Here is a 14702-nt window from a genome sequence, read left to right on the forward strand (position 1 = left end):
GTTCGCTTTTAGGTTTTCGCTCAATAACGTGCACGTATGACTACGCGCATACAATAATCTTATAGCAAGAAATGATAAATATATAGGCGTTAAATCAACATGTTGTAATCATAGAACTTCGGATTAAGTTCACAGCAAGCAAATAAATACTTAATAGTTGTCACAGCGGCGAGATTAATACTTCAATAAACTTCATAATTTATTTGACTATTATGCACAATTATTAACTTTCTATAATTTTATAAAGTAATCATCAGATAATAACTCTTGCATATCGGCTCTTCCTCTTTTTTTAACGTACACTGACTAACATTATTTAACATTTTTTAAAGATATATTGGTCTAAACAATAATCAACATATTTGAGTAATGATATGTCTCACCTAGCTTGTTCTTTGTGCCGTTGCGCTTCTTCCTTCGCGAGTTTCTTCGCGTAAGCCAGCTTGTCTCTTTCATACTGATTATTTGTTCGTGCGTCTCTAAAACCACTGACCGCTTTGAGTTCTTCTAGTCTTCGCGCTACTTCCTGAGCACCGAGTCTGACGAATTCAGCCTCCGCTAGACCCATCGTAGGCTGCAGAAATTCCCCGACCAACGGGCGGGACGAAAATGAAAAATTGGCGGTAGTCAACTCAGCTGGATTCTGTTGCTCCAGAAACTGAAATGGAAAAAATAGTTATCTTAAAAAACAACCCATAATAATTTAAATTTCATCTCGATCTAATTATGTTTGTTTTCTTTTTGCGTCCTTATTATTATGTACCGCGGTGTAGATATGACGATAATAGCAAAAGCAACGATAGAAAGTTTAGCAAAGTACTTCGTACTTCTTACTAACTTCATGCGAATCACTTTTGATAACGTACACCAACCATCATCGGTCGTAATATTTTGCAACCAACCTTCACCAGATCGGGACTGCTTCTAAAAGTTTTCCCGCAGGGGCTGTAATACGACACGTCGCCTTTTATCACTCCCGTCTTTCCTAGTCCCTTGATAACCGTTTCACGCTTCCAACCGCGTTCTAACGGTATTTGAAGGTCTCTTTCGCTGGGCCTGAGCTTTCTCCTCTTCGCGCTGGGTGTGCCTTCCGCATTGTCATCATCGGTATCCGTGACAACATCAGTGTTACTGCCGCTCTCGCTGGTCACGTCCATGTTACTCTCTTCTCCCGAGGCCTCCAGCAACTTGTTTTTCATTTTCTCCTGCAAAGATTTCTATATAGGGAGAATGGTTTTAGTGCAAAATCATAAGTTAAAAAAAAAATAAAAACGAACATGGCTTCTCGCCCATGAAGCACGAATTGGTCGAGGTCGCTTCTTCTTCTGTATCTTCGTTAGCAAGTGATAGTACTTTAACAAAAGATAATCGTAAAGATATGGGGGAAATTAGATAATCATAGAAGTTAGAATAAAAAAATAATATTCTATTAAAGTACTATAATTATAACGTTAAAATTAATATTTTTACGACGATGGTATTTTGTTAACGTTGAACCTAATAGCCAGATCTTACCTGACTCTTATCGTCACTCTGGCCAGTGGCGACTTGCATTTGAGCCGCCAGTATATTTGATCTCAGCAACGACACTTGATGAGACAATGGCACAGTTGGATCCAAAGCCGGAGTAGGTTTAATTCCCAAAGCCCTGCTTTGAGCCAGCAACGAGGCGACTGTGTTCTTCTTAGGCTTCGATACACCGCGGCCGAGATTTCGCGGCCTACCGTCCTTGTGGTGGGTGGTAGTGCTCGCACTCTCGCTCTCTTCGCTGCCGCTACTCGGCCGTTGTGGCGAGTCCGCGGCAGCAAAAAGCTGCGCCAAGGAGGGACTAGGCGACGCCGGCACCGGCACCGAATTTTGCGGCACTCTTCTCGGCTTCGGTCCGGGCTTTCGTCTCGCTACGATAAAATCCATAACATTTTTGTTAAATATTTTCAGAAAAAGTCACTTCTCAAAAATAAGAACAACTTTTCCTATCGAGGTTGAAATTCTTAGCTCGTTTGCGTATGTAAAATCTTGATGGATTTTGAAAACAGATGTATAAATATAAGAATGTGAAAGAATATAACCAGAATATTTCTCCTGATTTGATAATTAATTTAGTTTAATTTTCTGAAAGACCGACTTAAAAAAATATGATTTAAAATAAGATATTAAATGAGATTAAAAGAAGACTTAAATAATGAACTATATCGTACAAAAATGTTCTTAACTCTCTTTACGAGTGTCATAAATAATATTTCTATTGAATAAAAACACGCGACGTCTTTTTATGCCACGCTGGCTTTAAAATGATAAACACAGGAAAATATTACGTGCAGTTGCTACACTTACACGTTCGATCGGAGGCAAGTAACGATTGGCTTAAATTACTGAGCTGACTGAGCGGCTGACTACCAGAAATCGGCGAGCTGCTACTCGTCGTGGCGGGCTTCAGGGAGAGATTTAGGGGCGCGTCCGAATCGTTGATGTTGTTGTTCACGTTGCTGCTACCGCTATTGCTACTGCTGCTAGTGTATGTTGGTGGCGCCGACAGAACGGAGCCATTCGTTGAATGGGCCGGCAGTTTGATTACCTCTACTCGATCCACCGAATCTCTGTACTCGTTCGAGTCGGTCTGAGGAGGAAAGACGAAATGCACACGATTACATAACGTATCGCGCACAATTACAGATTCGTAGCGAATGTAAAATTAAGAAACCAAATTTAATTCTGTACTAAAACGATCTCTAGACTAACTACTAAAGCGATGCCTGAATGTTTAATAATTATGGTATAATGTTATTATAACTATTGTATTAAATGTTGATCGTCTAGAGTCTATATTGAGTTTATTTTAAATTGTCTAAAAATATATTGTATTATACAATATTATTATCGATCGTCTAGGGGTTACTTATACAAGTATCTTTAAATAATTGTCGCAACAAAGTATAATATCAAGTAGATATGCTTGTAATTTTATGTTTAGATGTTTCAGAATTGCGACTAAAATATGTGATGGCCAAACGTACCGTGCGATTATACTTCCTCGGTTCCATCATTAGCGACGAGGACGACGTCGTATTCGTCTGATGTGCGCTAAGGGTAGGGACGGGCGGCGGGTGTACGCTAACGCTGGGAGTGTCCAAGGATATTGTCTTCTTCCTGCCGCGGTTCGTCGTCCCAGGAACCTTCGGACCGACTATACTCGACGTATACTTGATGATCTCCGTGTCGGGAGGTAGACGCACACCTCCTAATATACTGCTAGGATCACTAGAAAAAACATCGCACGGTGTTAAGGGGATTCTAAAGCTGTTTTGTTTTACCGATTATTTTGATTATTTTCAATTCACTAATCTTTTAATTGTATTTACAGAATTAAAAATTCTTTTCCACAATTAAAGTGCAGACGGTAACATAATACGCGCGTAAGAATTTTGTACAAAAAAAAACGCAAAAAGAATTAATATAATTTACAAATTAAATTTCTTTTCGTTTTTTATATAAAATTCTTACGTGCGTATTATGTTACCGTCTGTACTTTAATTGTGGAAATAAATTTTTAATTCTGTAAATACAATTAAAAGATTAGTGAATTGAAAATAAGCAAAATAATCGATAAAACAGGACAGCTTTAGCATCCCCTTAGGGTAGTTCGATTCTCTTAGTTAATAGCACAACCAACATAAAACTTTCTCAAATTCATAGAAATAATCCCTAAATTTATTTAATATTTTAAGTTGATAATTTTCCCGATGTTTCAGTTGATTTTTATTATTAATTTTGCAATAATCGGAAATTAATTTATTACTTGGTTGATGAGCATTGGACGCCGAACATTGCGTACGCGTTAGCGTCGCGCTGGCCTTCTGCTAGCAGATAGGCATGCATAAACTACCTTTTCGCGATTCGATATCTTTGACGTTTGGTCAGCAACCTCCTATATATTAATTTATATTATTGTAAAGCTTGTGATCTCAAGCTTTAGTGGTTAATTTTTGAATTTGTTCTCCAGTTTTCTCCAAAAGTTATTATGACTTCTGTAAAATATTGAGAGACTCCCTTAAGAACAACAAAGACAACGAGCTAAAAAAATTATTTTCAAACAGCTTGTTTTCCAAAATTTTGTCGGCAACATCAACTAAAATTTCGGCAGAAGATGCATTTTGTATTAAATAACAACCTCTCCAAGTCTCATTTCAATCTCACGCGTGTTTGATTTTGGTATCGAACCACTTTAAATTACTTATCCTTTACGGCAGAAGTAAACTAAACTGATAACAATCAGACAAATTCACAAATTCAATTTTATTGACGTAAAAATTAAGCGTACGTCTACACATTCCAATTTTATTGTAAAATGTAGAGCGTTGTGAAAGATTTAATCGAACTGATATATATTCACCTTCCTTCCTTCGCAGAACTGTAGCGCGGTAGGGAAAACGATAGCGTGAAAATACAATTTTTTTGTGAGTTAAATCCATCTACAGCCTTGTCATGTTTAATACGCAAAACGAATAATCTCTCACCTGACGACGTTCGATTGCGAATTTGGCGTGCTGCTGACCGGGGTGCTGTGATGAGAGGACGTCACCGATGGTTGAGTGGATACAGCCGGCAGGCTGCTGCTCGTCATACTCGGCGTCGTTGAGCTACTACTGCTAGCTGGTGTCTTGTGACTCTTGCTTGACTTAGCTGCTCGGCCGCGAAAACGTAAACATAATTGTACATCTACTGATTCCCATAATCTGAAATTACTGTCTGGAAAAATGCTCGCGTTCGTTCGAAATCCAAGACCGGCGATTGTCAATTGTTACGGAAGTAGGATCATAAATTTTCAAGAGTCTCAAGTTTCTATCTCGTTAACAAGTAACCTCGTTTAACTCGAAATTTGAGAGCAACTTCAAAATTGTGTTGTGACTTCAAATATAAATAAGAAAAGTATATAAAAAAAAAAGTATCAAACTCGAGTGCCTTGCTCGCAAAATAGAAAATAATTACAGCAATAAAAGGAAACAAAGCCGCGATATGGATAATATAACGTGGACAAATTTTAAAAAAGCAGAAAGTAAAAATCGCGTCTCAGTCGGGTTTAGCGTAAAAAAAAAAAAGAGAAAACGATTAAAAATATACCACCCAGCTATTTCGAGCGACGTTGTTATCTCGAAAGGACTCGGCGATCGAGGATTAAGCGTACGTAGGCGAGTGTTTCTCGAGCATCGCAACATTGTCGATCGTTGTTACTTACACTTACTGGACTTGTGGGACGAGAGGGACGGGGGATTAAGTAGAGAGGCGGGATAGGGTGGCAGGAGGCTCTCGGCACCGGGCGGAAATCCTGGGAGTCCTGCCGCTCCTTGTAGCCTCGCGAGGTAGTCTTGCGCCGCTAGATGAGAGGCCATTGTCCACCATGCACTAGCTGCTGGATTGATGCCTGTAACGCAAACAAATGCTTCCGGTAAATCCGTACGGTCCATAAAATTCCATCTCGAAACACGGCTCAACATCGCTCGATTGCTCGGGTCTGGATGAGCCAATGAGAGAAGTACAACAAAATAATTACAGAAAGGACCGTTCTTGTTGTAAATGAATAAATGCAATCTGTAAAGTAAGGCGTCTCGTGACAAGAAAATATATCTAATCTTCTTGATTTGGATGGCACAAAAATTAGAATGTGCATATATAAAAAAAAAATTATCAAATCTATGTAAAAAATATAGAATTTTAATAATATTTGCTTAAATTAATCAGTCATTGCGCGAATTAAAAAGTGCAATCATATAATGTATGATTTTTATAAATTTTCTACAAACAACACATATCCTCAATATTAAATAAATTATAATTTTAACTCTAGAATTAAACATTGATATTGGCGATTGTAAATATGTGTTGTTTCCAATTTAAAATATTGATTATTAACAAAATTATACAAAATGTAAATAGGGGAGATATAATATCACTTTCTTCTTCATATTGAGTAGAGAGTTGAAAAAGCAGTTTCAATTGGGTCGATTAACTATGTATGAAAATACGATGGCATTTCCCTACAGTGATTACACATGTCGCGTTTGATGTTAGGCTAAGCAGTGATCCCGAGAATTATCGCGAGAGTTGGTCTTGTGAAAGACACGTTTCTGGGGAGAAGCGACGTTAGTTTCAATAACGTGTGTAATCGCGATAATTGCCGGGACTTGAGAAACGCACGAGGGGGAGGGATGAGTATATAAGAGATAAGGGTGAATAGAAGGGTTGTGGCGGAAAATTTACTTACCCAGACTCGCAGCCTGACTGGCAGCCACGCTGAGTGTACCGAGGCTGCTATGAGGGTACGGGGACGGGGGTGGCGCCGAGGCTGGTGTGTGGCCCCCGAAGCCGGGCGCCGAGCCCCCACGGCCCAGAATAGCGTAAGCCGAGGGCAAATGGGGGGCCCCCAGGCCATAACCACCCGGCATCCCGCCGAAGAGCGACGACGCTGCGCTGTCGCCTCGAGGCCAGTATGCTAAAATTAAAATCAGGGAGACCGTTATGAATGGGTTCGCAAACCCGCGAATTTGGCGCGCACCCCTTACATAAGCTCGCGCGTCGATGAGTGACACCCGAGCCAACGCGATGCTGTCTCGAGCGCGAACGCGTTTATGTACGAAATGAAAATAAAATCAATGAGAACGATGATGTAGCCCCCGCCCCGCGTTTTCACAGATACAGCTGTCGATACGATAAGGCGGAAACGCAGACTTCGAACGGTTGATTTTCTTGCCTCGCAAAGCAGGCAAAATCGTAAGTAAACTGCTTTTATTTCTTCTGTAATTTTACGTACTTCTCCAAATTTATCCAACCTATTACTACTTTGATTCACAGTAGTAAAAATAAATATAAAGACGTAGAGGAGCAATAATAAGATAACACAAACCAATGTGTTCTAGCACAACTAATTAAAGATAAGCCTTATTCGATCATATAAGAAATACCACACTAAAATTTAGGTATGATTGATATATATAAACTATTACACACAGTCACATATATTTATTTTTATATAAATATAAAAACTACCCTTCTCTCGCGAGAGTAAGTTGTCAATTCGCAAGTGATTCAGTCCTATCCTCTCGCTACGAGACGTGGAGACTTATTCGCGCTTTATGGAATTCTGCGTTACTCTATTCAACGGTGATCCCCCTCGATTTTGTCGTATCGGGCGAACACAGTGCGACAACTGTTTTGCATAGACTCATGTCGATGCCTATCGTACTGCGTATCAAAGCCCGCCCGCGGCAATTTGAGTAAATTAATTAATTACCCGGGAGCAACGCGTATGCCATTTGTTTGCGCGATAATACCGCACGCTAGAGCAATAACGCTAATTTATCGTGCTCTATCGTGCGACGGAATACATTTATGAGTTCGCGGAAAAATCGCATCGGGATGGACCGGGGACGGGCGCGACCGGCGAATCTCACGCGCGGTGAATAAATACATTGCTCATCGGGAAATGATTTCGTTACAAATGCACCGTAAATGTTTGCGAAGAGCTTCGAGATTGTTAAACACGTCGCGATAATTTTGCGAAATGTTATTTCCGTAAAATATTTTCGACGCGAGAACAAAATTGCGTTCGCAACGAGCGCGAACACGTACGTGCTCTTCGTCAAACGATGAATTCTTCTCTTTTTTTTCTGCTCATAAATTATAAACTTGCACAAGGGCGTCCAAATAAGCCGACCGGCTGACGGTCTCTTCTCGGCAATCCCGCAATTAAAGCTCCTACGAAATCGCATTAACCGTTACGCGCGTTAATAATAACGACAACGAAGTACCCCGTAACGCAAGAACGGATAAATGATGCAATTGAGTAAATCGTGCATGCATGCGTGTTATAATTTCAGAAATTAAGTACACGTGTCCGTTGCAGGCGCGATAGAAGTATTAAGTTCACGGAGTTGCCAAGAAATTGTTACGATAATATCAGTATATACCGGCGCTAGCCAAATCAAAGTGATTTTTCTAGAATAAATAAAAAAAAACGTGTAAAACACAAACTGCATATATATTTGAAAGACAAATAGAAATTTTAATTGTGTTATCTCTTCGTGTCTTTCATTTTACATTTCTGAAAGAAATCGTATTTCTAAAGAGAGAAAGAGCTCGAGAGAATTCCTATTGCTGAAGAATTACGTCCGACGCAACGGCGCAATTTTTAGAAATTTGTATTTAACTAACGAATTGCCGTACAGAAAAAAAAAAGACCCATCTTACTATCTCACGTCGTCTTAGTTTTGCGGGCGATCGCGCTCCGATCGCTCACGTACCATTCGCACAAATTTATTGTTACGAATGTCGGCGCAAATGTACCGTTGATTTTCTACGAGTGCGACGGCCTTGAGCAAGGCCGTGGCATTGAAATCCGAGCGCCGCTTTAATTTATACCGGTCGTTGAACTTCCAGCTTATACGACTGCTTCACCCAGTGAGCAGCCATCGCCGCCGTTGCAGCCGCATAATGGTTTACGTGCATACGCACGTGTTTACAATGCACTGCCACGTGAATGAAACACGCGGGATCAAAGTTTCACTCCGTCATCGATTTTCCATGGTCTTTAAACGTACGCGGGAGGCCGAGAACGAGCATTCCATATTTTTTACGAGACGTTAAAAATTTGACTTTCCTCATTCCCCCTCTCTCTCTCTTTCTCTCATTCGCTTATTTATCTCTTTTTAACGGGACGTTCAGGCGCGGTCGTGACTAAATCGCGGGCGTAGAATCGAGTTGGCGCAGTTCCAAAAAATGTCGATGCGCCAAGAGGGATAAACCGATAACCACGCGGGAAGGAAAGTAGCCGAATGCTATTTGAAAAAGTATTAATCAATAACCCCGCGCGCTTTTTAATTCACTCCATCGTAATTTCATTCACCATCAATTTCCTGGACGGCACACAATACGGCTCGCCGTACATATACCGTCCCCGGCTTCTGACCTCGATTGTTCCGCGGCGACCCTACAATAACGCGCGTGCGTGGAGCACAATTTTCTTTTCTTAATGACTTAACGACGAGCGGAAAGTCGTCTCGTATCGTGTACCTTCCTCTTTAATCTAGATGCTTTAACGGCAATCCATTATTCGAACGACCGACGACCGGCCGGTTAACGCATTAACCGTGGCCGCCATTTTCGAATACATATATCGTTTGATGTAACGTTGCCGTGTGTGTGTATGTGTGTGTGTGTGTGTCGGGGCTCGTAAAGACAGCCGATAAAATACGCTCGTTGGAAGGAGCGGCGGCGACGGGGCGGTTTACGTTTACGCGTCCCATCGTTGCATGCCTTTCCATTCGACATGAAGCGCGACATTAACACGTATTCACGTGTGGCATGACCTATATCGTCGGAATGGATGGAAATTACGTCCGTATTATCGATGCGATACGGCGCGAATCGTTTTGTTTAGATTATCATAATACGGCGCGCGCGGGCGGATGTACCTTTGCCTAGGAAAAAAAAAAAAAGAAAGAAGAAATACGAGATGCGCGAAACGTGTGTTAGGTCAACGAGTACCGATCAATCGAGTTCAACAGATACTTTCTGCTCCTTTCACGTTGGACTTGTTATTTGATGATACGCCTGTCACTCGATCCATCTTGTATTTATAAACGCCTAGGCGTCTTTCCGGTATTTCCGACGTTAGAATATCACATCAAAGCGCGCGCTCATTTCTAGATTAAATTACGACAATTTGCATGATTACAGATTTTCATAAAATCTCGTTATACGCGATGTAAATATTGCATCTATCATTTTAGCGCGTTTGATTAATTACATTATACATAAATAATAATATAAACCTCCGAACCATATTATTATTTGTATATAAATCGCGTTAGAACTTTGTGTAGCAATATTGCTTTTTATTTCCTACATGGGGGCTTTTAACCGAGTCATTATGAATGTAAAGTCTATACTTCCGAACTACTAATTATCACAGCGCGCATATAATTTGCCGTAATCAATACAGGTAGCTTATGCTCCACGCAAAATTAATTGGAATATCATACACCATCCCGACATTTCTCTAATCAGCAACGCTCGATGATAATAGCCTATTCTCATGTATATTTAATGCGGGGGTACAAAATGTATGCTCGGATTACAAGTTTTATTACATCTGACTCGACCGAGAGAACGAACTTTAAACTTGTGACAAGACACGATATTAAATGCAATAAATGCAATTTAAACTTTATCGTCACGCGCATGAATCGAGTTTGGAAAGTAAAACTATACAAGACATTTCACTCATTTTATCTTCAAATTAAATAATCTTAAAAATTACCATCCGATATCAACTGTTATTTCACAATACAACTACAAAGTTCTCTACAGTATTAATAGTCATTAGATCTCGCAAATTATTAGCGTGCAATAACGGCAGGAATAATTGCCACATTTGAAGATTCGAGCTACAACTCGCGCTTATGTCGATAAGTGTCTCCAGTTTAATCTTGAAAGAAACGAAAAAGAGAGCCGCTACACAGATCCAAGATAGGATGCTACTTTGAGATAAGAACCGTATCGAACGACGGATTGCGAGGATCAAGTAGTTCAAAAGTAGATCTCACGCGTATAAGACAAATACGAAGTGGAAGAAGCTCCTCTAAGCTGCGCCCGGAATTCGAGGAGATAATTCTCTTCGCGAGTTCCGTACCGAGCCGGGAGAAGCGAGCGGGAGACCCACGCATTGAACACCGACGAATACAAACCATTATTATCCCCGAACGTAATTGCACTGCACTTCACTCGCGCGCAACCTCTCCTTTCCATTATAGCGGCGTCACCGCGGCATATCGCCCGACGCCAGCGTTCACGACGGTTCCACTAGCGCGACTGAGCGTAACGAGTGCACCGGGCTGTCTCTCCCCTGACAAGCGCGCGGTTTCCCCGAGATTTTACATATGCCTTACGTCACTCTCTCATCGGCGACGGGGAGGATTCCGGACACGTCACTCCGCTAGACCTCGAAGCGCGCGCGCGCGCGCGCGCGACTCTCTCTCTCGCGCGCGCGCGCGTCTGGGGAAATTATCAGGGTGCTCTTCGCGTGTTAGCAAATTAAATCAAACGTTTTCGCGAATGTTGAATTTAACATTAATTAACAGCCCCGCTGAGGGACGGCGGCGGCGCGAGGACGAGAAAGCGAGGCGGACTTCGGGGAACGATTGCGATCGCCCGCTCCGTGATCTCTAATCCGCCGCCAGTCACGCGCGAACGAAGCGGTCGGAAATGCAGATAAGCCGAGGCCGGCGGCAAGTCGACGTATCTCAGAGGCCGAGGCGATGCGTCACGTCTATCGATTTGTGATTAAGCATTCGTACGAGCGAACGACGGGGAAGAGGGGGGGAGGGAGAAGCAAGGAGCGCGACGGAGCGGAGCGGACGAAGAGCGAAAGAGAGGACGATCGGCGATGGTGGGGTCATCGTCGTCCGTCCGGTTGGCACACGTCACCGTCGCCGTCGCCGCCGTCCAACGCTCGTTCGGATGCGGCGCGACGCGTCGCGTCGCGCCGCGACGCTAATTTCCTGTTTTTCGTGCCGCGCTAATGAAGGACTCTCTCTCTCTCTCTCTCTCTCCTCATCCCCGTACATTGTTCGCCCCCTCCCCTCCCTCCTTCCTCTCTCCCTTGCTAATCGACGAGCTCGAGAGCCTCGAGAGCTCGAGGGGCTTTTTTTTTTACCCGACGGATGCAAATCAGTTGCGCTCTTGCGAAAATCAAGGCCACTTCGATTTCCCACTCTTGAAATTGATATCCGCGTTAGGCGCGCATGATACGCACTTTGTGTTTTCTTAGAGGTTGACTGTCGCGCAAGGAATATTTTCCTATAATATTATAATAAGCCTCCTCCTCTCTGTACGACTTATTCTCTCTATTGCATCCGGCTGCACCACTCGAGCCGTCGATTTAAGTAACTTTGTGCCTCAAAGCGGAAGCATGAAGTATCTCCCCGCGATACGAGAACGAGAGAGAAAGAGAGAGAGAGAGAGAGAGAGAGAGAGAGAGAGAGAGAGAGAGAGAGAGAGAGAGAGAGAGAGAGAGAGAGAGAGAGAGAGAGAGAGGAGAGAGAGAGAGAGAGAGAGAGAGGGAGGGAGAGAGGGAGAGGGAGAGAGCCCAATTTGTAAAACGCTACAAAGAGCCAACGGGACTGCATTAGGAAACTTTTCCCTCAACGAGTTCCAACGGCTTTTCGCTTCATTCTGTCGGGTATTCCGTTCAACGAGTAGTTTCAAGGTAACGCTGCCGAGTGAAACGCGCTACGGCGCACGTTTGTTTTCCTTTCGTCGTCCGATGAATCAGAACACGACGTGTTTTCCGAAGTGAAGTCCAGGTCGACGGTATGGAATTATAATTAGTGCGTGAAACCGCTCGCGGCTGCAGTCCGCGCCTCTAAGTTCTAGACCCGTGTCGCCCGTTATCCCGCAACATTGTACTCCCCACGTGTGAAATTATAAAGAAATTATGACATTTCAATCGAGGGCCACCGGTTCGCCGGAAACAAAGTGGCAAGGACGCGATCGATATAGTTAACACATCGCAATGTAGTTTAAACATATGGACCTGACGGAGAATACGTTTATCCGCGGATGTATCGGATGCCATAGTAAATTTAGCCCCCTGGCCAATCCCAGCCGGCGAGAATGTCCGGCCGGTCGGACCGTTGACATCCCTCTCGGCTTAAATCGGAATTGCTCGCCTCCGAAACGTCCATGTTACCGACCGCTTCTAATAAAACCGGCACAGCAGCGGCGGCCAGTGCCGTTTATAATAAGCAAAGCCGGGGACGCGGCGCGTTTTTAATCCTTTCCCGTCGTTGCGTTTGCACGAGTCGCACGGCGCGTGCAGCTTGCAGAATTATCGAAATCCGACGGATCGCGGTTGATGCCTAGCTTTAGCTTTGGCTTTAGTCATTTTTTCAGAGAAACAAGAAAATAATGATTGACGATGATAATAAACTGAACGAGGCTTCGTTGGCTTCGTTCGTAAACATCACAAAATTAAATATGTTTCAGTTTAAAATTGAACGTGTCGTAAACTCGTATTGGATTTTAATCATAAGCTCCAAAGCAGAACTCCTAAAGGAATTTATTATTCTAATTATTCATTTAGATCAGTAATTGATAGAATTGTAATTAGTATCATAAAACGTTTGTAGATTTGCGCTTAGCGCTAATCGTCTAGCGTATTACCCGGTAATAGCGATAATTAACGATAGCGATTTAGCAAGTAATGCAAAAAGATTGGATTCAATCTTCGCCGTGGAGAGTGGCTCGGGCAGGCTCTGTGTGAGGCTTCGTATCCACTCGACACGCGGCGGGATACGCACGCACAGCGAGAGAATTCCGATGCGCGGCGGCGGCGGCGGCGAAACACGCTCCGTGCCTCGCCGCGGGCTCAAGCGGGAGATGAAACGAGATGTGAGAGCGCGGTCGGTCGCGCTGCAGCAGCATCTCGGTCGCTCGGGAGAGGAGCGTGTTCGTTCGGTCCGTGAGCCGGGAAAATGGCCGTGTTATTAAATCGATCGGTGCTCCGGCCAGTGGGGAGGGGTCGGAGCCGGGCCTGGGGTTTAGGGCGAGGTGGAGAGAAGACGGGGCGAGCGACGTGCGTATTATAGATATACGCGGGGCTGATGAGCGCGCGCGGCAGCCGACCGAGGGAGGGGGGGGGGGGATTACGGGAAGGGACCGAGGATTACGAGTGGTGGCCCTTACTCGCCCCGGAGAAGCGCGGGACCTGCGTACACCCGGTACTTTCGGCGCGGCGAAAATGGGCGAGAATTGAGAGGGCGAAGCGAACGGAGGGGGAAAAAAAAGAAAAGAGAAAGACGAGGCGGAAGAAATTAACGCGACGATACTTGAATTCGTTGCCGAGGAAGCCTCTTCCTTTGTGTATCTTCAAAGTGATATACGCGTACAACGTATGTACTCTCTTTTTCCTTTTTTTTTTTTAATTAATTCCGCAACTGGTGGTCATCGGTTGTTTTGGAAAGGAAAAGAGGAAACTTTGGAGGGAGGGGTACGATTACACGGAGAAAAATGATTTGCTGGCACAGCAAGCTTTATGCTGTCCTAGCAAATTTCATTAGTTATTATATGGACAGCAAAACGATTTGCTAAGAGCGCTAATTTTAAATTCGTTTAGTTGTAACTGAAAAAACATACATATTTTGCTATAAGGATCAACATCGTGAAAAATTAGTTATAATAACAAATTTCTTTTGCTGTCACGACAACATGCCGTAGCAACGATGGTTTTGCTGTCACAGAAAAAACTTTTTTTTCCCCGTGTATATAGAAATTCCAGCGGCCCGCACGCAGTTTAATTGTCTCTCAAGATCTTAAACATTATACCGGAGTAGACATTACTTTAACAGTCAAATAGATTTAATTGACAATTTCCCCGTGCGAGTATGGCGCGTACGCGAACAGAAATCACAGCTGGGACGCGCTATCGACTTCCTCGCGATCGTTTTACGACGCTAATTTCCTTTTGATAGACGTTAACGGCCCCCGCGATTTTCCGCGGTAAGAGCGCGCGACCGTAGGAAACACGCGCATTTACTCGGCCGTAATTTTCACCGCGACGCGGCGTCGCGTCGGTACTGAAAATGGCCAAGAGCTTCTCTGTGCTTCCCCGAGACCGTCGCGGTAACGTAACGTTCTCGTCGTCGCTATTT

General features: G+C 43.4%; 1 protein-coding gene across 11 annotated transcripts in view; it reads right to left on the reverse strand.

The window, feature by feature from the left end:
* LOC105835952 (bromodomain adjacent to zinc finger domain protein 2B) overlaps positions 1 to 14702 on the reverse strand; it is a 156579-nt gene that overhangs the window by 20668 nt on the left and 121209 nt on the right. For 7 of the 11 annotated variants that reach the window (XM_036284650.1, XM_036284647.1, XM_036284646.1 and 4 more), the window contains exons 5-14: positions 6260 to 6487; positions 5234 to 5419; positions 4515 to 4680; positions 4391 to 4408; positions 3015 to 3258; positions 2335 to 2617; positions 1516 to 1898; positions 1278 to 1352; positions 903 to 1205; positions 384 to 658 (exon numbers count right to left, since the gene is read on the reverse strand). In XM_036284650.1, coding sequence (XP_036140543.1) covers positions 384 to 658; positions 903 to 1205; positions 1278 to 1352; positions 1516 to 1898; positions 2335 to 2617; positions 3015 to 3258; positions 4391 to 4408; positions 4515 to 4680; positions 5234 to 5419; positions 6260 to 6487 — 2161 coding nt within the window. Of the gene's footprint in view, positions 1 to 383; positions 659 to 902; positions 1218 to 1277; positions 1353 to 1515; positions 1899 to 2334; positions 2618 to 3014; positions 3259 to 4390; positions 4409 to 4514; positions 4681 to 5233; positions 5420 to 6259; positions 6488 to 14702 lie in introns of all 11 variants that reach the window. The other 4 variants (XM_036284657.1, XM_036284651.1, XM_036284648.1 and 1 more) reach the window with 3 other exon arrangements.

Source organism: Monomorium pharaonis, chromosome 3, assembly GCF_013373865.1.
Source record: "Monomorium pharaonis isolate MP-MQ-018 chromosome 3, ASM1337386v2, whole genome shotgun sequence".
In the NCBI taxonomy this organism is placed as follows: domain Eukaryota; kingdom Metazoa; phylum Arthropoda; class Insecta; order Hymenoptera; family Formicidae; genus Monomorium; species Monomorium pharaonis.